At 56.7% G+C, this 23,343-nt stretch overlaps 1 protein-coding gene across 2 annotated transcripts in view; it reads left to right on the plus strand.

The window, feature by feature from the left end:
• The window catches only part of INPP5A (inositol polyphosphate-5-phosphatase A), a 240,056-nt gene that overhangs the window by 158,761 nt on the left and 57,952 nt on the right, over positions 1 to 23,343 (plus strand). For both annotated transcript variants that reach the window (XM_087432894.1, XM_004438857.3), the window contains exons 6-8: positions 3,076 to 3,179; positions 15,855 to 15,907; positions 17,898 to 18,017. In XM_087432894.1, the coding sequence (XP_087289020.1) occupies positions 3,076 to 3,179; positions 15,855 to 15,907; positions 17,898 to 18,017 (277 nt within the window). The remainder of the gene's footprint in view (positions 1 to 3,075; positions 3,180 to 15,854; positions 15,908 to 17,897; positions 18,018 to 23,343) is intronic.

Genomic DNA, 23,343 nt, shown 5'->3' on the forward strand with positions numbered 1-23,343 from the left:
CACACGCCTGGTTAGTTGAGTGCTGTGGCGCCCGTCCTGGGGGCTGTCAGTCCTATGGATGTCCATCCTGGGGGCGCCCGTCCTGGGGCTGTCAGTCCTGTGGATGTCCATCCTGGGGGCACATGTCCTGGGGGCATCTGCCCTGTGGATGTCTGTCCTGGGGCGTCCACCCCTCTGCAGCTCATGGACCGGTGCCCCTGGTGGGTTGTGATGATCCAGCCTTTGCTACGAGGAACCTGAACAGACCTTTAGAAGGAATGTTTTTCTTTATTCTCAGGTATGGGTGCAACTCAAGCCTAGCCATGGCTGTTAGCTGAAGGGGGCCTTTGGAAAAACGAAGATGTGGATGGGCACTCCCTCATTTGTGACCAATAACCTCCTGTGCAGAGTGCGCTACGTGTTTGTTCGGCAGTGTAAGCGGTGCCACAGGCTGGTGCTTCCGCATCCAGGAGGCCAGCCAAGTCCGCCACCCCTGCCAGTATGGTGACAGCAGCAGCTCAGTGATCCTGTGCCTTCAGTCACTAGCCCAGCCTGAGGGGAGGCACGGCATCCCTTAGGACAGGGCAGAGGTTGGAACCGCTGCGAGGGGCTGGAGCTTTGTCTGGCCATCGCCCTCCACAGATACCTCTCAGGGGCCTGGGTCCGCCCCTTACTCCTCTAGACAGACCATCGGCTCAGCCCTGCTTGGGGGCTCTGGGGGCTTCCTTCCCTTTCTTGCTGGAGGTGCTCATTTCTCCTGGGCAGTCACTCGAGATGACATGCCCTCGTTCTCCTCCACAGTCTGGCAGTGGCACTTACCTCTATCTGCAGCGTTCTCCTTCCTCCTTCCCTCCTGGTCCAGGCTCCTCCATCAACACCTGGCTCAGGCCTCTCCTAGTGGCCACACTTAGGGAGTGTCCCTGTGCCATGGGGCTCTGCACAGGTTCTCCCAAGATGAGACCGTCCCTAGTCCTGTGGCCCCAGAGGTCCAGACTGAGTTCTGTGTCCTTATCCGTGTCCAGCTCCATGTCACGTGTCTTTGGTCCATGTCCGTGTCTTCAGTGCCCCCGGGGAGGTTGAGGCCGTGCCTCCTGTCCATGTCCTCAACTCCTGGCCGCGGCCCCACAGTGCTCAGTGGATGTCCCGGTGCCAACTGGTGCAGGAAGAACCCAGAAGGGAGATGTCACGCTGCAGAGGGACGTTTGTGCAGGACCTTTGCAGGGGACTTAGTGGCAAGGAGGGGAGCTGGGGAATGCTGGGGTGGGTTGCGGAGGAATGGGGTGAGGCAGATCAGGGAGCCCATGCTGCAGGCTGGGGCCACGTGAGAATCGCCACATCGCTGGTGGGTGAGCAAGGGCTGGGTGGTGCCAGGGCAGGCCGGCCCCCCAGGAGTGCTGAGCTCCCCTCTTGTATCGGGTTGTCCGTCTGCCTCGTGAAGGAGAGCGTGGCCATGACGTGCCTGTGACGAGCAGGTGTGCCGACGGCCTTCCCAGATGGCGCTCTCTCTTTGACCTCCCCAGTGTGATGGCAGCTGTGCGGGGTGATGTTTGATAAATGCTGTCCTTCTGCGGAGATGGATGGGTGGTTACAGTAAGTGCTTCCTGTGATTAAACGCACTTCTGTGCCATTTATAGTCGCAAATGGGTGTTTTGAATGGGATCCCGGTGGCATAACGGTAGCGTGTTTATTTACACAAGCCTGGGCCTACCTGCCCTGGGGGCGGCCGCTGCCTTCCCCCACTGGGCCGTGGGAAGCTACAGTGGTTGGTAAGGGGGTCTCGGGGACCAGCCTCAGAAACAGACACACCTCAGTCGTCTCAGGGACTCATCTCCATGGTTCAGGAGCAAGATCCGGGGAGCAGAGGGTCCAGTGAACGCAAAGATCCATTTCATGTGCCCTGTTCTGTGTATCCAAATCACTGAAACGTCCTGTCCTGTGTCCTGCCGGCCCAGCCCAGACCACACCCAGGCTCCAGGCTCATCTCCTCCAAGTCCTCACCCTCTTGCACTTTGCTTTTGCCTGGGAGTCGCTCTCCACCTAGTGAATGGTGGGAGGGGCCTGTGCCCGCGATGCTGTCTTCCTGTCTCATTCCTGCGCTGCCTGAGGTGGTGGGGCCATGGGGTGGATGGGGCTCCAGAAACCGCAGGTGTGGGCTGCTCGTGGGGCGGGGAGCATGACCCCCACAGAAACTCACAGCACCACTCGTCATTTGTTCCAAAGCCAGTCCCCGAGAACTTCCTAACATCCCAGGAACTTCACCCTGGTATCAGGCACTCCTGGCCTGGGAGCGAGGGAACATGTGATGTAGGGCTGGCAGCGGTGGGAACGGGTCCATCAGCCATCTGGGCTGGGGTCTCTCTGTGGCAGTCTCGTGTGCTGCCCCAGCTCCCTCCGTGGCATCCTGTGAGGAGGCAGGCAACCTCCACCCACCTGGGCCCCCAAGCGTTTGAGGAATAGATTTATGCGTTGGTTCAATAAACCACACTGTGGCGTGGGGGAAAGAACAATCCCAGGCCTGGGTGTAGAAGAGGACTAGACCAAGCCGTGTCTGCAGGGGTGTGAGCCCAGTGATGGGGAGGTGACTCCAGCGCGGGCACTGGAGCCACGGAGCCACGTCCAGCGAGGTGAGGGGCGGGCAGCTGGGGAGCACAAGTCCAGAGTACTTGCTCTCTCCGTCTCACATAAAAACTCCTCTTCCCTGGACATGAGTGATGTCGGCTGGATGTGAGGAGGAAATCGATGTTATTAAATAAATTCATATTAGGGTATGAGTGAACGGTAATTCTACAGCCCTCTTAAATATATTCACGGTTTTAACAGAGGATGCCAATTAGCCCCTGTAAATCTGCAGGCTGGAAGCTCTTAGGGGATAATGAAGTGGAGTGTCAGATTCCAGGTCGTGGAATGGGAATTTATGAGCCACGGTCGTCCCCAGGAGCAGGTGGCCTGCCTGGGTCCGCGCCCCTCATCAGGTCTTCCCTCAGGGGGCCTCCCTCACTCCCCACGGGGCTGCACTGGTGGGACCCAGTGGCACCTGGCTGGTTGGAGGGGGCGGAGTGATGGAGTTATTCACATCATCCTTCTACTCTTTTCCAGCTAAGAAGTATAGAAAAGTCACTGGCAAAGAGATCTACTCGGACACGTTGGAGAGCACGCCCATGCTGGAGAAAGAGAAGTTTCCGCAGGACTACTTCCCTGAGGTACGCACAGCACCTTCTCACTGACGCACTGCCTTCTCAGAGGGGTCATGTCAGAAGTGCAATTTAGGACGTGAAATCTTCATGCTTCGTGGTAGGGTCACCTCTGGCTGCTGTCACGCTCCAGTATTCTGCTTTCTGGGAGATTCTAAAGCCTGTGTGGTTCATCTGGGTTGTTTAGGTGAGGGCCAAGGGAATCTGTGTGTTTATCGTTAACATCAATCAGCACATTTTCTAATCATCCTGTTCAGGCAAAGGAACCTTCCCCAAAAGATGTAGGAAAAGAATCCTTAGTTCACTTTGCCTGGTGTGCGCTGTGGGCCTCCCCGCAGACTCAGGTGTGGGTGTCGGTCTGGCCAGTGATGGTCCCCAGCCCCAGCGGGTGGGATGTGCCGGGGCTGTGGCACCTGGGGTGTCTTCCCATCCCCAGAGGGCTAGAGTGGGCCCTCTGGCTGTTTCACAGATAAAGCCTTGAGCCAGCCTCAAGCTGCCCACCCTGTGTCCCAGCAGCAGTGTCTGCTTCCTACAGAGTTCAGAAATTAAGAGAAATATTAATTTCTGGGGATTATTTATTACCCCTTGCTCAGACAGAATTAATCAGAAAACGTTGATATAGTTCCTTTGGGTTTTAGTGCATTTTTTTATACTTATATTTATGCAACCATTACACTGCACACCTAATTTTGGATTCTGGTATTCTTTAGTAAACATTATAACCAGCATTTTTGGAGTCTCCTAATCCTGTGTAATTCACATGTTGATCCCGAGTCGGTCACCCCGCCTTTTATCATCTCTTAGTCAGGGTGGGATGTGATGCTGTGATTGAAGCACTCGGGTGGTGAATTTGCAGACCTGGACGTCTGCCTCTGACAGTCATGTTTATACGCCTGTGTGGCCTGCTTCCCGGTGACAGAAGCCGTCTGCTCAGCCACAAGAAGGATTGCTCTGCCGAGTGCCCTCTGCTAGAGGACCGCCGCTCGGTGGAGATGCCCCGCCTGCCCTCGGAGCTGATTTCCAGCAAGGCCACAACTTTATTAACTTGCTTTATGACCCGAGCCTGGAGTGAAGGGATTGTGGCTGCCTCCATGAAGGATGGGTGCGCTTGTCACGCTGGGGCAAGGCTTCCTCATCCATTGTCCCCGAGCCAAGGACGCAGTGTCGGGGCCGGCCTCCCGTCCTGGCTACCCTTGGCCTTCCGCTGTCCCCTGCTTCTCCTGAGGTTGGAGGTGTACGGGGCCGGAAGGCTCTGGAAGCTTGTTCTCGACCCTCCACGAGCACACCGAGTCAGTGAATCCTGGTGACCCTCCCTGAACATTGGCCTGTGGCAGTGTCCCGTCAAGAGGACAGGGCTGTGGTTCCTGGAGATGCCGAGGGCCAAGAAGTCAGTTTCAGGGCCCGGTTACAGCTGAGGCGGGGTCTTGGCCTGTTCCTGGACACTGGCACCTGCACAGCAGGAGAGCAACCTTAACCAGGTCCACTGGGTCGGTTTGGGGACAGCCCTGAGCTGGCCAAGGAAGAAGCTCTGATGTGCTGGCGTCTTCTCCACGGGAGGGTCCCACACCACATGCTGTCCAGGGTCCTGGTTCTCCTCCCAATGACCTGACACCCACTGGGTGAGAAGCTGCCAGGCTCCTCTCAGGCCCGCCTCTCTGTGCTCTCTGTTTTGGTCAGAGGCACCACTGGCCATGCGTGACTGGGCTGGAGACTCAGGTCGTCTCTGGCTCTTCCCTCCTTATCCTGAGGTCCTGTCCCAGCCCAGGAGAGGCACGCATGCCCACTTGGGGGTGGGCTGAGGTATGCCCCAGAGGAGGCGGTGCCTGGTGGACTGGAGGCTGGTAGGGGTCAGTCAGGAGAGAAGCCACAGTGGTGGGCCCTCAGCAAGGAGCAGGACACACAGGGCAGTGAGGGCCACAGGCCGGACGAGGGGCCATGCACCTGGAGAGAAGCAATGCACACTGGGGGTGGCCATGAGGCCGCCACACCCAGGTCAGTGCAGGGGCTGGGCGGCCAGGGCGGGGCTGAGAGGTCTCACGATGGTCGGCGGGCGGCACTGGACGTGGGCCCGCGTGGTGTGACGGTGGGGAGGCAGGGACATCTGAGGTGGTATCTTTGTTTGCGGCTTCCTCCTCTATCTAGTTGCCGCTTGGAAGTTCTAAACTGTTGCAAAGGCAGCGACAGGGCGGGGGCCTGGCCTCCAGGCTGAGGAGCACTCTGGGCTTTGCTCCCGTGGGCGCCCTGGGACAACAGATGTCGCACATGGAGACAAGCCCCCTCCTCTTCCCAGTCCTCCTCCTGAGAGCTGTGTGCCGAGGGACCAGGCCTCCGCTGGGCGCTGCCTGGGCTTAATTCCCACGAGGCGTGTGTTTCTCCAGGCCACTCTCCACGCAGCAGTGCAGCTTTGTGTCTGGACGGTGTTCCCATTCACACGCAGGCTCCCTGAGGGCCGGGACACACCCTGGTGACCCAGCTCACGACAGACACCCAGTGTGCGGCCCTCATTGCCCCAGGGACTCACTCGGTCTCCCTGGCGTCTCTTGTCCCTCTTGGGTGACTCCACAATTCCATGTCCTCTCACTGCACCTTCCTCCTCAGAGCTGGGGTCACTGGCAGCTCCCAGGCTCTGTCGGCTATGACGCTCCCTGAAAAAGAGGCTTCTGTGAGGACCACTCTGTCTTTCTGGGCCGGCAGAAGGAGGAGGACACTGAGGCAGGGCTCCTCCATGTGGATCGGCCCCCATGGGGAGTCAGGCTTCCTTGATACCTCGGGGTTCCTCTGGAAAAACCTCCAGTGGCTGCTCTGCTGTCTGGGCACCTCAGGCTGGAAGCCACGAGCTGTCCTGCTCCTCCCCCAGCCCCCTGGCGGCTCTGACCACCATATCTCGCCGGATGGGGGGCTTCTTTCTGAGAGGTCCCTGCTCCCCCTGGCCCAGAGGCTCTTCTCCAGGCCTGGCATCCCCAGCACTCTGCAGGGACTTGCTCCCCAGGCCCCAGTACATTTGGGGGCTCCCTGCGACTCTCTTCTCTCCACTGGCCTGGGCGGTGTGGGGTGAGGAGGCTGGGAAGCTCAGGCTGAGGTTGGCATGGGAGGGTGTTGGGGTGAGGTCTGGAGGCCTCCACTGTGGTGTCCCACCTCCCAGCACACCCCTCAGAGAGGGCAGATGCCCCTCTGGGGGCCTGGGTCACTGCTCCTCTGCCTTGGTGCCTGCAGCCAGTGCACTGTCCCCTCTGAAGTGCTGGCATGGTTCCATGGGGCCAGAAGCGAAGGGCCGCCTCCCTGCCCCGGGAGGAGACCTGGCTCCGGGGTGACCACACTGTCATAACCGCGGGCAGAGGGGAAAATGCATCTCTGGAAGGAAAAGTTTGGGATGGTGCTGGGTGGACCCCGATCTCTCGGTGGGTGAGCAGCATGCTGCTGGGACAGGGTGACCCCCATACTGGGGACCTGGCCTTCCTGGGGTCCCCGGCCTTACTCCGTACAGTGTGATGTTGCTACGTTAGAAATTGTCTCGCTGTCCCATCTGTTTGGTCTGACGACGTGTGGCTGTGCAAACAAATCCATTCGAGTTTCCAGAAGGGAGTTGTTGCTTAGTTTTCTTTTCATCCTGGTAAATTAACAGAAAGAAAACCTTATTTTAAAAAACACAAACACTTGTAGTGTCCTGTCAGTAGTGTGGTCTTGTTCAGGTGTACACAGCTCCACGCTGTTACCGTGCTCTGCATGTCTTGACCAGGAGGCAGGTTGGCAGTCGCGGTCACGCAGGGGCGCCCACGGGATGTGTGTGGGAGAGCCGTGCCGCCCGATCCTGCCCTCCTGTGTATTCAGGCTGCTCCTTTAGCTTTACTCAGACACGTTTAGGGGGAGGGAATTAGTTTAAGACTGATTTCTCTTTCTTTTATTATCACCACTTAAGGATAATCTAAACGTAATTACCACGACGGAGGCATAATGCAATTCCAAATAATTATAGCTCGCTGCATATAAAACTAACAAAACTTTCTCTGTTGATTTACGGGTGCTTTTGGCTTGGCATGAATTTCAAATGCTGCCTCTGGGAGCAGCACTCCAGATAATGTGAGGCCATTTTTAAAAAGCAGATTTGTGTAGTCGATCAGGGCCGAGGCATTTTTTTTCTCTTGCCCGTAGTGAGAAATTGGTTGTTACCATAGATCACGGGACGGCTCCAAGCTCTTATGAAAGATGAATTAATTCCACTAATGCTCTGAAGCGGGTCTTTCACGGGGAAGGCTGTGTGGTGATAGCCTGCCTGCAGTCTCCCTTTTCTCAGTGGTGATTTATGCTGTCTTTTAGTAGATGAAACCGCCTGTATTCGCAATCCATCTGCTGGCTAAAGGAATCCTATTAACAGGGGATCTGAGCAGAGACTTAATATTGTAAGGTGAACCATGTGGCAGTGCCCCCACCCCCACCCCCACCCGGGCATGACGTGTTTTCATTTTGTGGTGATAAACTCTCTGAGAGTGGCAGGGGGCGGGGGAGCACCCCAGCGCTGCTGTCCCCCATCTGTAATCTCCTGGAGTCCTCGATGGAGATTTCAGAAGGTGGCCAATGACCAGAAAGTTTTAGAACATAGACTGGAATGGAGTAGACCAATCAGACATTTGAGGAGACCGCCCAGCCCATACATACACCCCACTTCCATTTACAACAAGCATCTACATCTAGGAACTTCTCTGGGTCCTTCTGTAGCTCCTGAGCATGTGAGCCTGTGACGGAGGTTCCCCATCTCTATACCTCCCAGATGCTGGCACTTCCCAGGCAGGCAGGTGGAGGACAGCCGTGTGCGTGCATGTGTGCGTGTGTGTGAGTATGTGTTTTGGGTAGGGGGTCGTGTGAGCAGCCACACCAGGCAGTGACCTTGATGGGAAAGGCACTTGCGCCTCTGATGACAGGTGCACCCCTGCCCTACCCTGCCCCAGCTTGGCCTGGGTTATAATCCCCGAGAGCTCAGGGTTCTGCCACACGATGGACGTGATGGTCCAAGGAGGAGACTTGGGCTCAGCAGTCAGGGAAGTGAGTTCTAGTTCTGGTTCTTTCTCCAGGGAGCTGGTGGTCTTGGGCAAACTGAGGTCTTGGGCCCTAATTCCTGCACCGTGAATGCAGGCTGTGCTTTCATGAGCACCTTCTGGGCCCTTGGTTAGAAGGGTCTGGGGCACTTGGTGGTTGTTCTGGAAGGACCTGTGATGCATCCCAGCCACCCCCAGGGACGCGTGATCAAAGCGTGGAGCCAACACTCCGAAAGCATCAGAGTGTCCCAGGCTGTGGCTTCCCTTTGTCACACTGTAGAGTGTCCCGGGCTGTGGCTTCCCTTTGTCACACTGTAGAGTGTCCCGGGCTGTGGCTTCCCTTTGTCACACTGTAGAGTGTCCCGGGCTGTGGCTTCCCTTTGTCACACTGTAGAGCGTCCCGGGCTGTGGCTTCCCTTTGTCACACTGTAGAGCGTCCCGGGCTGTGGCTTCCCTTTGTCACACTGTAGAGCGTCCCGGGCTGTGGCTTCCCTTTGTCACACTGTAGAGCGTCCCGGGCTGTGGCTTCCCTTTGTCACACTGTAGAGCGTCCCGGGCTGTGGCTTCCCTTTGTCACACTGCAGAGTGTCCCGGGCTGTGGCTTCCCTTTGTCACACTGTAGAGTGTCCCGGGCTGTGGCTTCCCTTTGTCACACTGTAGAGCGTCCCGGGCTGTGGCTTCCCTTTGTCACACTGTAGAATGGTTTGGAAACTCAGTCCAAAGACATTCATGATTGCAGTGATGACCTTATGACAAAAGGAACATATTTTCTACAAATATTTAATCAACATAGTGGAGGTTGATAATGTTGTACTGTTAAACTTTCTGATATTCATTTGTAATTTAAGTGAAAAATCTTAAATCTAGTTAGAATCTTAAAATTACAGTTATTACACATCTATAGTATACAAAAAAATAACATCTCCTGTTTTAGGTAATTCTATTAATAATGTTGAAAACAGTGTTCCATTATTATGGAAAATTAAAAAGTCTAAAATACAAGATACACACGTGCACATATATTGAAGATATGTATATACATAGACACTTCAGTTAACACAAATAACTGAAAACTGAAGGGAACAATAATTAATTTTTGGTACAAAAACTCACATATGCCTTCCATTTTTAATGGAAGTAGTACTGTTGGTGGTTATATTAAATTCTACGTAAAAACCCACGTATTCAACTTGGGGTCTCGGATTGAGAGGCATGATTGCAGGGTGTCTGCCTATGCCTGTGTCCATCCTGGCCAGACTGCTCTTCTGGAAAGAACCTTCTGGAAGTGGGCGCCCATCGCCGTTCCTCACTGTGTGGCAATTTCCCTTCAAGTGTGTGGATTGTCTCTGTTCACGCCTGCAACAAATGTTGCAGGGTGCCGTGGATCCCGCAGGACGAGTGAAGACCCTGGCCTCAGGAAATGTGCGTCCTGGTGGGAGAAATGGGCGGTGCGTGTGGTCAGTCAGTGAGTTGTACGTGAGAGGAAGGAACCCGTGGTCAGGTTACCAGCGAGGGGTGCTGAGGATGGGCGCAGGGTGCAGTTCCACACAGCAGGGTCAGTGGCCGCAGCACAAGCTTGGCGGAGCTGACAGAGGTGCCGGGAGACTCCGGGCAGAGGATGGGTGTCTGGTGAGCTGGGAGGAGAGCGAGGAGGAGGCCTGTAAGGTGGGAAGGAGAGAGGGGAAGAGGGCGAGAAGGAGCCAAGGAGAGTCCTGGAAATCTTAGTTTCTGAGACTAAGGAGTAAAAAGAAACCCTTCCTCTCATGACTTGTTTTGCCAAAAGAGGGGATCATGAGTGGTCTGCACCTTGAAGGTAAGTGGGCTTCAGGACCAGCTCTGATGATGCAGAAGTGCCTGGGGCAGGGCCGAGTGCCCGAGCCCTGGAGGCCTTGTTCTTCAGGTGTCCAGGCGTTCCAGAGTTAGAGTCCAGAGTTAGAGGAGGAGGAGGAGGCAGAAGGAGGGGAAGAGGAGGGAGGGGAGGGAGAGGAGAGAGGGATGGGAGGAGCAGTCAGTGTGAGCCCTTGGTGCAGGGCCCCTCCTGGGGGGGTGGGAGCTGGCAGAGGGTCAGCGCTGATGAGGAGCAGCTCCCAGGGGCCCTGCTGAGTCCACACACCCCGGGGAGGGGGCCCTCGGCTGCACAGGGCACCCACTGCCCTGGAGCCTGCCCCTTTCTCCTGGAGGAGCGGGTCCTGCCGCCCCTGCTCCCCTCACAGCTGGAGAGGAGACGATTGTGCTCTCTGGGTCCTCATCGATGGTGCCTTGTGCGCACCGCTGCCTGCCCGTGCTGCACTCAGCGCTGCCTGCCCGGCTTGCTCTCCATGTGGTCTGACCGCAGGTCTCTCCGCCTGTGCGTCAGAGGTTATTCATGTAGGCTGTTTCCACGGAATCAGCCGGGCCAGTGCACACACAGCTTCACCTGTGCCGCCTCCGGGTGGCTCGCCTTTAGCACAGAAGTTAGGCCAGTTTAAGTCAGGGCTGCTCCGTGCTGCAGCTTCTAGTTTCCCAGTACGCACCCACCTACTGGGGTCGCCGAGCCACCTCCCACCCTTGGACAGAAGGAAGTGGCGTGGGATGGAAGATACGTTGCTAGTTCTCTGGGAGGGGCCATGGAGAGGCCTGTCAGATAGTCGTGTGCGTTGAAACCCTTCTTCCCCATGAGGCAAGGTGGCTGTCCTCTTCTGGAAAGATGTCACTGCCTCCTGCTCTGGTACTAGAAGAAGAGGTGGGCCTTACCAGGTTAGGATGAGTTTGTCCCCAGTCCCACATCCACCTGGCTCCCACTGTGGCCTCGGGGTGGGGTGGGAACAGGGGTGAGGGTTCAGGCTCCCGGGCTCAGGGACTGAGGCATGAATCCGGCTCCACCGTTCACCTGCCAAGTGACCTTGGGCACAGTTCTTAACCTCTGGGCCTCAGTTTCCTGGTCTGTAAAATGGGCATTGGCATCCGTCCCGTAGGCTGTTGTGAGGACTGAACACGTTCAGTGCATCTGGCGCTAGAATGGTGTCGGCACCCGCAGCCCTGGCCAGGCTGTGGCTCCTGCTGCTGCAGCGCTGCCATCAGGCATGTGGGGTGGTGCTCATTGGCCGCGTGCACACTGCGCTCAGCTCCCGAGATGGGGGAGCTGCCCCTCGTCCAGCAGCCTGGTCTGGGCCCTGGGCCCTGTTCTCACCTGCACTGGACACTGGAGGAAGCCACGGCTCGGAGAAGTTGTCTAGCCTGAGGCCCACGGCTGGGACTCGGACCCAGGCAGTCCTGGCTCCAGTCCTGGCTGCTGCAGAGGGAGGCTAGGCCCCTGGCCTTGGGGCTTGAATACCAACGGAAGATGTCCTACTCAGGCCCAGTTTGAGGCCACGTGAAGAGTGGTGGAGTTGAGAAGGTGCCCTGGCAAGTGCTTGGGAGAAAGAGTTGGATTTGGATGTGTGGAAGGTGGAGGAAGGGCGTTATGGACAGAAGCGACGAGGCAGCTGTCTGGAGTGCAGGGCACGTAAAGGGGAGAGATTCCACCATGTGGCCTTTCTGAGCATCGGTTCAGTGTTCCAGCCAGGGCAGTGGAGGGGCCTCACTAGCCCTCAGCTCAGCTCCCTGTTGGTGTGCTTCATCAGAGACACAGCTACTTATGTGGAATGAATAAGAGCATTCTTTGGGCAAATGGCCCCCCAGAGAATTTGGAATAAGAGTCGAATGTCTCACGCAGCAGACAAACAGGTCCACCACACGCTCAGTGCTGTGCGGTGGTCAGACCGCCTGTCTAGTGAAAGACACGTTGGTGACACCTCGATGAGTGTCCAGGGTCTTTCACATGGCCCTGTCCTCCTGGCGGGCAGTGCGGCTGGAGCTCTGAGAGGGTTGCAGGCTAGGAACCAGAGCCAGCTTGCGGCATGAGGCTAGGCTCTCGCCAAGCAGAGCTGGAGGAAAAGGTGTCTGTTTGTGTGGGGGGTGGGCAGGGGGGAGCATATGGGAGCTCGCTGTACGTAAACCTAAAACTGCTCTAAAAAATAGTAATAAAAAAGTGCACTCCCATAGGGCCTTAGTGGTGGGAGGAGAAAGGCCATACTGCCTGCCGACTGTGTAGTTGCACCGGTGACCTTCTCAATGTCACCAGGGAGCAGGAACCCAGACTCCATATGGTACCTGGTGTGGGCCCCGGGGCAGCCACAGGACTGCAGGGTGGAGAAGGTGGGCTCTCACTCTGCAGGAGACTGCAGACCAAGAAAGTCTATGAGGTGAACAGACCCCAGAACACCAGTTTACTCCCAATAAAATTAATGTTGTGGAACAAGCTGACAAAGACTTAGTATGTTTAGGCTGCTCAAAGAGATAAATAAAAGGGTAACGTTAATTGAAAACAAGATGTTATTGAACAAAAGCAGTCAGGAAAAAAACAAAGGAATATGAAAAAGAGTAGATAGAAACACAGTCACTAAAAATAACAGAAGAGGTTCTTTTTTTTTTGTGAGGAAGATCGGCCCTGAGCTAACATCTGCCAATCCTCCTCTTTTTTGCTGAAGAAGATTGGCCCTGGGCTAACATCCGTGCCCATCTTCCTCCACTTTTTATATGGGATGCCACCACAGCATGGCTTCCCAAGCGGTGCGTCGGTGCACGCCTGGGATCCGAACCAGCGAACCCCGGGCCGCCGCAGCAGAGCGCGCGCACTTAACCGCTTGCGCCACCGGGCCGGCCCCAGAATAGGTTCTAAACCACATGTGGCCAAAGAGAGAATCAGTGAATCAGAAGGTATTGTTAAGGAATTCATCTAGAACATAGCCAAGAGAGGCAATGATTTTTGTTTGCCTGGTTGTTTTCATGTTTTATTTTTATGGAAAAGAGTAGTTAAAAGACCTGAAGGCCCCTTGAGAGGCTCTGTATTCATCCCAAAGAAATTCCAGAAAGAGACAATGGGGAGAAATATTGGAAAAGATGAGAGGGGATGTTTTTCCAAAATTAAAGCCCTGAGTGCTCAGACTGAGTACTGGGCAGGATATAAAAATAAATGCAAGGGCCGGCCCCGTGGCTTAGCGGTTAAGTGCGCGCGCTCCGCTACTGGTGGCCTGGGTTCGGATCCCGGGTGCGCACTGACGCACTGCTTCTCCGGCCATGCTGAGACCGCATCCCACATACAGCAACTAGAAGGACGTGCAGCTATGACATACAACTATCTACTGGGGCTTTGGGGGAAAAATAAATAAATAAATAAATAAATAAATGAATGAATGGATGCAAGCCTCAACTGTAGGGAAGCTTCAGAATACTGACGACAGAGAAAAACCTGACAGCCACCAGAGAAGAAGATGTGCGTGGAGAGAGGATTGGCGAGGGGACGTCAACAGCCGTGGTGGGCGCTGCGGGGCAGCAGGCTGACTCTAAGTGGCGGAGGGGAGATGGAGGTGGAGTCCTCAGCAGGGAGGTGCTGTGTTTCCCATCCTGAAGTGGACAGGCCTGCGGAGGGGGCCTGAAGAAGGCCTGGTGCCAGGGTCCCAGCACAACAAGCGGGGATCAAGGGCTGAGAAGGGTCGGATGGCGGGAAGGGGACCCGGAGAAGGCAGGTCCTCGAGGCCAGGCGGGTGTGTCTGCAGGACAGAAGGCTGCTGAGGGGTCGGCGCAGCCGAGAGGTGGGTGAGAGGAAAAGCACGTGCCGGCTTTGCAGACAGGCACGAGGACGTGCAGAGAGTACTCTGGGTGGAGGGCTGGAATCCAGAGCCACGTGCTGTGAGGCTGAGCAAGAGTGGAGAGAAAGGAGGTTGCTCGTGGAGCTCGGTCATTAGGGGCCTAAAGCATAGATGGACGGTGGCTAACGGGGCTGTGGGTCAGGGAGAGATTTTAGCCACTGGATTATCTGCATGAAATGAAGAACTTGTGCTGAATTGTCTACAGTCCCTGTTCTTCTGGCCATTCTCTCATGCAGGGAGCTCTTTTCTTCAGCCTTTAATTTTGGGTTCCCATGTAGCAAACCCAGGCCCGAGGGAGGACACAGTCCTCGCCCTCTGCTGCCACTGCCTATCCCATAGGACACCTGAGTCCCCACACACGCATCCCCTCCTCCCTCCTCTGTGCCCTGAAGGCCATGCACCAGGCCTCGTGCTCCTGCTGGGAATACTGGGGACAAAACAGACGACATCCTGCCCTGGTGGCTGACATTCTAGGGGTAACAGGACACTTTCATTTGCTTCGCTGAAGGTTTGCCAACGTGGTGTTTGTAAATTGGGGATTCAGGAGAGTCTTCCAGTGCCCCTTGGGGGTTTGCAAGAGGGCAGGAGCGGCACTCCCTAACTGCTTAGGCTGTGAAGCGTCCGTGTTCAGTGTGGCTATTTAAATTAAAATTAAGATAACATTGCAGGGCCGGCCCCGTGGCTTAGCAGTTAAGTGCGCACGCTCCGCTACTGGCAGCCCGGGTTTGGATCCCGGGCGCGCACCGGTGCACCGCTTCTCCGGCCATGCTGAGGCCGCGTCCCACATACAGTAACTAGAAGGATGTGCAACTATGACATACAACTATCTACTGGGGTTTTGGGGAAAAAAAAAGGAGGAGGATTGGCAATAGATGTTAGCTCAGAGTCAGTCTTCCTCAGCAAAAAGAGGAGAATTAGTATGGATGTTAGCTCAGGGCTGATCTTCCTCACAAAAAAAAAAAAAAAGATAACATTGCAATATTAGGCTCTTCAGTTACACATTTCTAGTGCTCGGTGGCCCCAAATGGCCAGTGGCTACCCTATTGGGGAGCATGACACAGAATGTTTCCATCATCACAGCTGCATTCCACCCTCCTTTCCTGCCCATCATGGACCAGAAGGTCACTGGTCACTGATCCTGGACAAGGCAGCAGCCAGCCCAGTCGGTCTCTGACCCACTGTTGTAAGGAGCTGTGGAAAAGGCGCAGGTGTGGATTCCCGCCCCCCCACCCCCCACGCCTGCCCCTGCTCTCTCTCCTCTGGTCCTGGTGTCACAGACCAACAAGAGAAAAAGGCGTGTTCTAGAACAAAGGTTATTTTTAGGGAGGTAGGCGAGTGTAGCAAAACTAAATCCCGGGTTTCTTTGGTTTGACCCCTTTCTCCCTTGGCAGGCTCCATCCTGGGCCTGTCCATCTGCGTCGCGGCTCTCTAGGGTCAGTGTCATGGGCACGGAGCTGTGCAAAGCCTCCACGCTCCCAGAGCCGCTCTCGGGGAAGGGCCGTCCAGGCAGGCCTCGCTCACTTCTTTCCAGCCTCAGACGTCTCCTCGTCCTTCACCAGGCTCGCCAGCAGTCCAGGACATCTTTGCGGATGCTGCGGCCCAGGCCTTCCGCGTGGCGTGGCCAAGGGCATCCTGACTTGCCTGTGGAGGCGCTCCTCACGTGTGCCTGGGCTGACAACATAGATGGTTTCCTTGCAGCTTCTCTCGAGCGTGGGGGATGGGCTTAGGAGACAGTGGTGCCCTGTTTCTTTGTCCCTTTTCCTGCCTGCGGCTGCATAGACAACCCTGGTGCGCTTTGTGCACGCAAAGCTCTGCCTTTGCAGCAAGTGTGCATCTCAGCTCTTCTTAGCAGAGCACCTTATGCGCTGAAAGGTTGACATCACTTTTTCCGATTGCAGGCGCATCTTGGGTGTCCCTGATCATGTGTGAGTTGAGTGTGTCCCTCTCCTAAGCCTGCTTATTGTGTAACCTATTTGTTTTTTCAGTGCAAATGGTCCAGAAAAGGCTTCGTTCGGACAAGATGGTGCGTCGCGGACTGGTACGTTGCTGTATCGACTATCTCCCTTTGTCAACTTTCAGGACGTTTCCCCCTTTTGTATTTTGCACAAGTGGTATGTGGCGAGCATCCCATCAGAGGCTGCCACCCAAACCCGTGCCCTTTGACCTTTTTTGTTCTTGGTGATACTGTGTGACACGGAGTATTGTCGCCTGGCCCCACGAGCCCAGCGTCAAGGCTCACACACCGAAGGCCCCCGCTGCTCCTCCTGTGGGCGTGAGAGTCTGAGCGCCCGCCATGCCGCCTGGGGCTCCTCCTGGCACCCCTCCTCCAGCGGTCCCACTGTGGCCATGTGCAGTGGTGAGAAAGTGGTCCAGCTGCATGTCCTGGTGGGCATTTGAGCACACGTGAAGTAGAAACCTTCCAACTCGGGGACTCTCAGGCCCAGCCTTCCCAAGGGCATTGGCTCTCAGTGGCATGAGCCCCACCCTTTCTGCCATGAGAGGACACCTTCAGAAACTTGTTACCTCCTCTCCTAATGTGCTGAAGACAGACTCTTCTCCCCTGAATGTGCACTCAACCTCCCGGGGATTGGGCCTGTGGACCTGAGGGTGCAGGGGCTCTGGGAGCGGGTGTGTGCCCCCATGAATGGGTCCTGGGGAAGGGCCCCATGCTGGCTGATGGGCTTGTCCAGGCGAGGGGTGCCCAGCAGCCGTGCAGGGCAAGGACTGCTGCGGCCCCCACACACAGGGGATAGGTGGGGGCTGGTGGCGGGTTCTGGAGCCCCCCAAACCTGGAGAGCCCCCTTCAGGGTGCCAGCATCAGCCAGCGATTCCAGCCTGGGGACGCCCGGGGGGGTAGGAGCAGCAGGGCACTCAGCAGCCCCTGCCCTTTCCACTTGGCTCCTTCCTGGGACCACTCAGGTCAGGGCTTTCCCTGGAGCGGGGTTCCAGAGAGCCAGAGAGAGTGGGAGGGAGGGAGCCCCAGATGGAACTGCAGTGTTTGTGACCTAATCCAGGGAGTGCCAGGCCACTATGTCTGCCTTTTGCCATTGGTCACACCTTGGCTCAGTATGGGAGGGGCCGCACAGAGGTGGACACAGGAGGCAGGGGTGTTGGGGTCATCACAGCTGTAGGAGAGGAATCATATTCTTTACATGGCCCCCAGGAGATGGCTGTTAGCACACACGGCTGCTGGGTCTTGGGGCCTGGTGGTCCCGGCGCTGCGCGTGACTGTGGCATGCTCATGTCGCTGCACTGTCCTCATTGTGAGACAGATACATCCTTGGTAATGAATGGGGCTCTCCAGGGTGTGGGAAGGTTGATGGCTGAATTCCGGCCTCACCGTGTCCCTGCAGAAGCAGGGCCGCTGGGGTTTCCCCAAGGGTTTTCTCAGGGCTGTGGGCTGAGGAGCTTCTTGGGAGTGAAATGAACCGCTTAGTGCCCCCCCCCCCCCCCCCCCCCCGTCACAGGCCCCTACAGTGAGCTGCTGACAGCCACTAGGCTGCATCGGCCAGACCACCAGCTGGCCTTTGAGGGGGCTCAGGCCTAGAGAGACAGCCTCCTCCTCCTCCCTCCTCTTCCCTCCTCTTCCCTCTTCCTCCTCCCTCCCAGAGAGGCAGCCTCTTCCTCCTCCTCCTCCTGCCCCCGCCCCCTCCTCCTCCTGGTTTGGCCAACGGCTTGAGGAAAAGTTCCTGTGATCGTGTATAAGTCCTTTTCTTTAACAAGAAATAGCTGCCTTTTCATTTGGTCAGAGTAACCGCATTGCAGAGAGGTGTCAAGACTCACACTTAAGGTCTCGTGTGTCCTCCTCTGACCAGGTAGGAGGGCATGCTCTGGCTCAGCCTGGAGCAGCTGAGGAGGGCAGGAATGCAGGGTGCAGGTGACTCTGCCCGCCTGCAACCCCTTGGGCCCCTGGCCAGGCTTGGCTCCACGTCCCACTGGGGAGCCCAGGAGGGAACAGTGTAGGAGTGGCTGCACCAGGTGACTGGCGGCGTCACCCCGTCACTGAGCCTGCTTCTCTGTCTCTGCAGCGCCTTTGACCTGGTGAACATCCATCTTTTCCACGACGCTTCCAACTTGGTTGCGTGGGAGACAAGCCCATCCGTGTACTCGGGGATCCGGCACAAGGCCCTGGGCTACGTGCTCGACAGGTGGGTGCCGAGGGCGGCCGTGTCCTCCGCAGAGGGTCACGGTTCTTAGCCCACTTTTCCTTGTTTGATTTTTCCTATTTGCCAAAATTACGAAACTGCAAATGTTGACCGTTGATACGGCACAAGTTCTGACCCCCATTCCAAGGCCCAGGCAGCCCCTACCCCACAGACCCAAGGTGGGTGCCAGACTCTTCTCTGTTCTCTGGGAGAAATAAAGATGTCAGCTGGAGTGTCTCAGAGTCTGACATCCATGTTTTGGCTGGGGGCTCGGAAACAATGCTCTATGGGGTTCCGCTGGCCACAGTCAGTGCCTTCCCACGGCTCTGGCCCGCCTGCCGCTCCTGCCAGGCTCGGGCTCCAGGCACCTTGGAGCAGCCCTGGCTGTCAGGCTCAGCTCAGCGAGGCCCCTGTGACCAAGCCTGGCCAAGCACCACCTCCCTCCTGGCCCTGCCCCTCCACAGTCCAGCCGGAGCCACTGGCTTCTGGCGGGGGCTGGGCAGGGCCGGGGTGTCAGTGGTCTTCAGAGTGGGGAAGCCACCTCCGCCTCCTGCCCAGGCTCATAGCCGGCCTCCCCTCGCTCTGTCGCCACTCCTCGCTCCGCTCTCACAGCTCGTTTTCAGGACCCTTCCGCCTGAACCCCGTGGGGCCTCCTTCTGTGTGTGACAGTCTCATGTGACCTTTCACAGGGTCAGAGCTGGTGGGCTATCATCTGGGAAAGAAAGGCGGCCCCTCACACCCCGCTGAAGAGGATCTGTCTGGTCTGGGGACCAGCATCCCTCTTGATTTGCACATGGACCTTTTGCTGAAGCTCAGTGTAGCAGCCCAAGTCCACTGGGCTGTTCATTTCTGCTCCTTCTGCTTAGTTCTCTTGTTGAAGTCCTCTCCTACCAGCGTCCCATGGCCTGAGTGATGGTCAACGACCTGCTTGAGCTTGGGACAGCTGTTACTGCAGGACAGGCATCTTTGCATTTCTGCCCGGGTGACCTCAGATTTCCCCAGGACCCCCGCCCTGTCCTCTACCCCCCCGCACCAGGGCACTGAGTTGTATGTCCACGTAAGTGCACCAAGGATGGTGGCCGCCCAGCTTCTCAGCCCCATGTTATGAGCCAGCCTCTTTCTGGTGCTCCTCTAAGGCTCTGACCTTTGACCCCTCCTGCCTGCACTCAGCCGCCCTGGGCTTCGCCCATGGTCATCATGGAGCTCAGCACAGCTCAGCCCTGACAGTGGCCTGCTGGGCCCATCACCTGCTGCGTGCATGTTCCTTCTGGATTCCTCAGCGGGCTCGGCAGGGACTTGCTCTGGACACGGAGTCTTGTCCCTGTGCTGACATTAGCCAGGCTAGTGAGAATGGCCATCAGTTCACCTCTGGGGGCCCTAAGATCAGGTCCCTTACACTGTCCGAGCACCCTGGCACCTGCTGCTGCCTGCCAGCTCCACACAGAGGAACCACGTGTGGGATGGGGGTGCTGGTTGCAAGGGCCCGGCCCTCAATCCTGAATGCAGCTGGGCACTCTTCAGTGGGCCCTGCCAGCTTCCTGGGCTCGGACTGAGCTGGGCTCAGAGGTGGGACTGACCCCGAGGCGACAGAGGGCCAGAGTGGACCTGAGCCCAAACCTGAGCTCTCAGCCTGCCACTGGGTGGGGCCCAGAACTGTGTCCCATTGTGCTGACCCACCACCACCGTGACGGGGGCTCCCCGTCTCCCTTTGTCCCAGCGTGCTGACCCACCACCCCCATGACGGGGGCTCCCCATCTCCCAGTGTCCCAGTGTGCTGACCCACCACCGTGATGGCGGCTCCCCATCTCCCCGTGCTGGGGTATCTCGTCCTTCAGCTGGCTCGTCCACTAGTCTTTTGTCTCCCTTTCTTGCCCACACCCGCTCTCGAGTGCTTCCAGCATGCAGGCCTGGCATCACCCCATCTATGCTGAGGCACCAGGGATTCAAAAACGGCAGCCCTGACCTGAGCAGGTTCAAACACTCCGGTAGGCACTGGCCTGACAGCACCCAGCCTGGAACACAGAGTCTCCTTCTGGGAGGAGGTGAAGAAGTCGGAATGTGTGGTTACGTGACACTCAGGGGAGTGGCCCTCCTGGGAGGGGCCACCTGGCAGCAGCCATGGGCTGGCCTCCCCGGGGGCTGCTTGGCTGGGGGCGCTGCAGGCAGACCACCCCTGGGACAGTGAGCCAGCGGCCCAGGAGCAAGGACCTGGTCCAGGGCATGGCCCTGTGTGGTCTTCCAGCCTGACAGGTTCTGTGTCAGCTGCACCAACTCTTGCTGGGACTTCCTGTGGATCACGGGCTGGGATGGATCCACAAACACTCTGGTCTTGGTGACTCTAGTCAGGTTGCCAGTGGGGTGTAGCATTAAAATGTCTCATTGCCCCAAAATGCCGTTCCTCCGCAGCCTCCGGGAGAGCAGCCTTTTGGTTTCAGGGCACTTTCCTGCAGCTTCCCGTTCCCATGAGTCGCTTCTGTGGGGAGCTCAGCCAGCCGCAGATCCGGACCTCCACTGCGCAGGGCCGGCCGCCCGGCACAAAGGGCAGCTCTGTAGGAGCCGTGAATAACGGGCCGGCCTTTCATCGGAGCTGCTAACCTTTTGGCAGCCACCATCAGACTGCATTCTGCTCTGCCGTTTGGGAGGACAATGCCACGCTGGCCTTTTGAATGGACGCTGCCACCAACAGTGCCCCATTCACAGCGTTGGGAACCTCTGGGAGCATTGTCTGCCGGGCTCTGCGCAGAAGCAGGAGACAGCGAGGAGGCTCCTGAGAGGGGAGCCTGCCTTTCCTGGCCTAATCTCCCTGTAAAGCTTCGTAGGCTCACGTTTCCATTGGAGCGTGTGGCGTCAGCCCCAGGGAGAGGTGGCACCTCAGCCTGAAGTCCCCATCCCTGGGAGTTGGTGGTGGGGACCCCTGTGTTAAAACTGAGAGGTGCCCAGAGCTACATTTGCAACTTTTCTGTGAATCTAAGATGATTCCAAAATAGAATCTTATTAAAAAAACTGGAGATGCACACTCTCCTTGTCTGAAGTGTGCCCACTCTTCAGAAGTGTGGAACCTTCCGGCAGCACCAGCTGTGAGTGCCACGGAGCACCTGGCACCGTGGGTCGTCATGTACGGGTGTGGCTCTGTGACCATGGTGCCCTCGTGCCTGCTGCCACAGCAACGGAGCCTCACTCCAGCTTGGACTTGACTGGGAAGGATTCCTACTCGAGACATCGAAAGATAGGATTTTCAGTGTCAGTAAGGTGCAGCCGGTGGGTTCCTCTGAGTTTCTTGTTACAAATAATAATCTTTGTGTTTTTTGTGCAACTTGCACGTTTTGCTTTTCATCTTGTGTTATGAGAGGTTAAAAAAGACAAATCCCTGATTAATGAAGAGTGTTAAGCTGCAAGCCTTGGAAGTGAGGGTGCACCGGGTTTAGAGGTATGAGGCCTCTGTGGGTCTGGGCCCCCCCCAACCCCGGAGGAGCCGGCACGGAGACCCTCCGTGAGGCCGTGGGTGCAGGCGGGCACTTGCACTTTTGTACCTATTGTGGGGCCGGTCGGTCTGGCTCCCAGACACAGCTCTGTGGGGAGCATTTTGGGGGATTAAACCAGAAGCAGAGACCTCAGCTCGCACAATCCTTCCTGAAACTTCCTGAAACCTCCCTGAGCTTTTGGGCGGTGAAATGAGATTTTTTTCTACAAGTGACAGGGCTCTTCTGTCTCCCCTTTGAAATGTGGCCTGGCCTAGTTCAACAGAAACATTTTTACATTACAACTGTGAAATCTTGGCATAAAGCGCCCCTTTGTCCCCCCCATTATTTTCTCACAAATATAGTCCATTGTCACAGCGCTGAAGTTAATTTGATCAACATTGGGACATTTAACTTTTATGTCCGGTCAAAAGAGTTGTTTCATGCTCATTTTGGGCATTCAAAGAAAATGATTGCCAGAAAAATAATGTCGCCGGGAACAATGGAGAGCAATTAGTTTCCCAGGGAGAGGCGATGTGATGCGGCAGCCACACAGCCCCCTTTGTGGTCGCAGGGGCGGTCATCAGTCAGCCGTCAGCCTGCTCAAAGACCCTGCAACCTCAGTGTTCCTCCTCAGGCGTTCCCAGCTCTCCCTGGCTGTGCAGCGAACCAAGGAAAAGCCCTGTTTCCAGGCAAAGGCGCGCTCCGCGAGGTCTGGGTCACTAGGCTGCCTTGCCTGGCCGGCCCGGCCGCCTCACCTCCTGCTCTAGCTGCCCCCAGAGCGGGGCACCCGTGTCTGTCCTGGTTGTGAACAAGGCCACTCGGGCATCCTTCAGCCCGGAAGCCTAGGTGGCCGTTGTCACGTGTCTGTCTGGAGTCCACCTCGCACGGCACGGAGTCCACCTCAGATGGCACGGAGTCCGGGGCTGCAAAGGCCGGTGCCCTCGTTCCTCCGCGGCCTCAGCCTGAGGCCTCCAGGCTCCTGCGTTTCCACAGCATCGGGTGGGAAGGCGCCCAGTGAGGACACGGGATGTCAGTTGTAGTCCCAGCAAAATGAGCTCGTTATTCCCATGTCTCAGATGATTGATGGCATCTGTACTATAGCCTTTAGTTTATTGTATTGAAAAATAAGCATTCAGAAAAGTGTAGAAAGCTGTGAGAAGTCAGGTACCCTCCGCTCAGCTGTTAGGTCTCTTTTTCCCATGTTTACCTCTTGTGTCTTGTTCAGAAATGCAGCACGGACACTCCACTGGCCTGTGTTCTCCGTCCTGAACCCCTGTCCTGCTCCCCCTCAACACAGTCTCCACTTTAGTGCCTATCAATCCTTGTACCTCTGTCCTTGTGTCACACACGCACGCACATTTCTGTACTGTAGCTGTGCATTAATACGGGTGCAGGTTTTTATATTTTTATTGCACGTTTGCATAATTTACGTTCTTACATGTGTAAGCATCCGTAAGCCTGTGGACAGAGGTTCTCCAGCATCACGGGAACGCCTCCTGCCAGGCACCCCCCTCTGCACCTCACATTTCTGGCTTTGTCCTGGCCACGCTCCCAGTCCTGGGGGCCTGGCTGTAACTCTGTGTTCCCCCAGCAGCCCCTTGGCTCGTCCGCCCTCTCGTCGGCCCGTGGGTTGTTCTTGGTGCTTTGCTAACAAATAGGACGGCGTGGCGAGTAGTGCTTCTCCCCCAAGTGTGGCCCCGGTGCTCTGCGCTGTGACTGAGCGGCACCCACACTCAGGCCAGGCTGGGAAACGCAGGATGGTTTGTGTTTCCCCGAAACCAGTGAGGTCGAGCATTGTTTCCAGTGTTTGCTGGTATAGAAGGTTTTAAGAGCTCACTTAGTTTTCTAAGATCCCGGCTCTGTTTCTG

Source organism: Ceratotherium simum, chromosome 6 (genome assembly GCF_057802395.1).
Source record: "Ceratotherium simum simum isolate JZ-2026a chromosome 6, ASM5780239v1, whole genome shotgun sequence".
Lineage (NCBI taxonomy): Eukaryota > Metazoa > Chordata > Mammalia > Perissodactyla > Rhinocerotidae > Ceratotherium > Ceratotherium simum.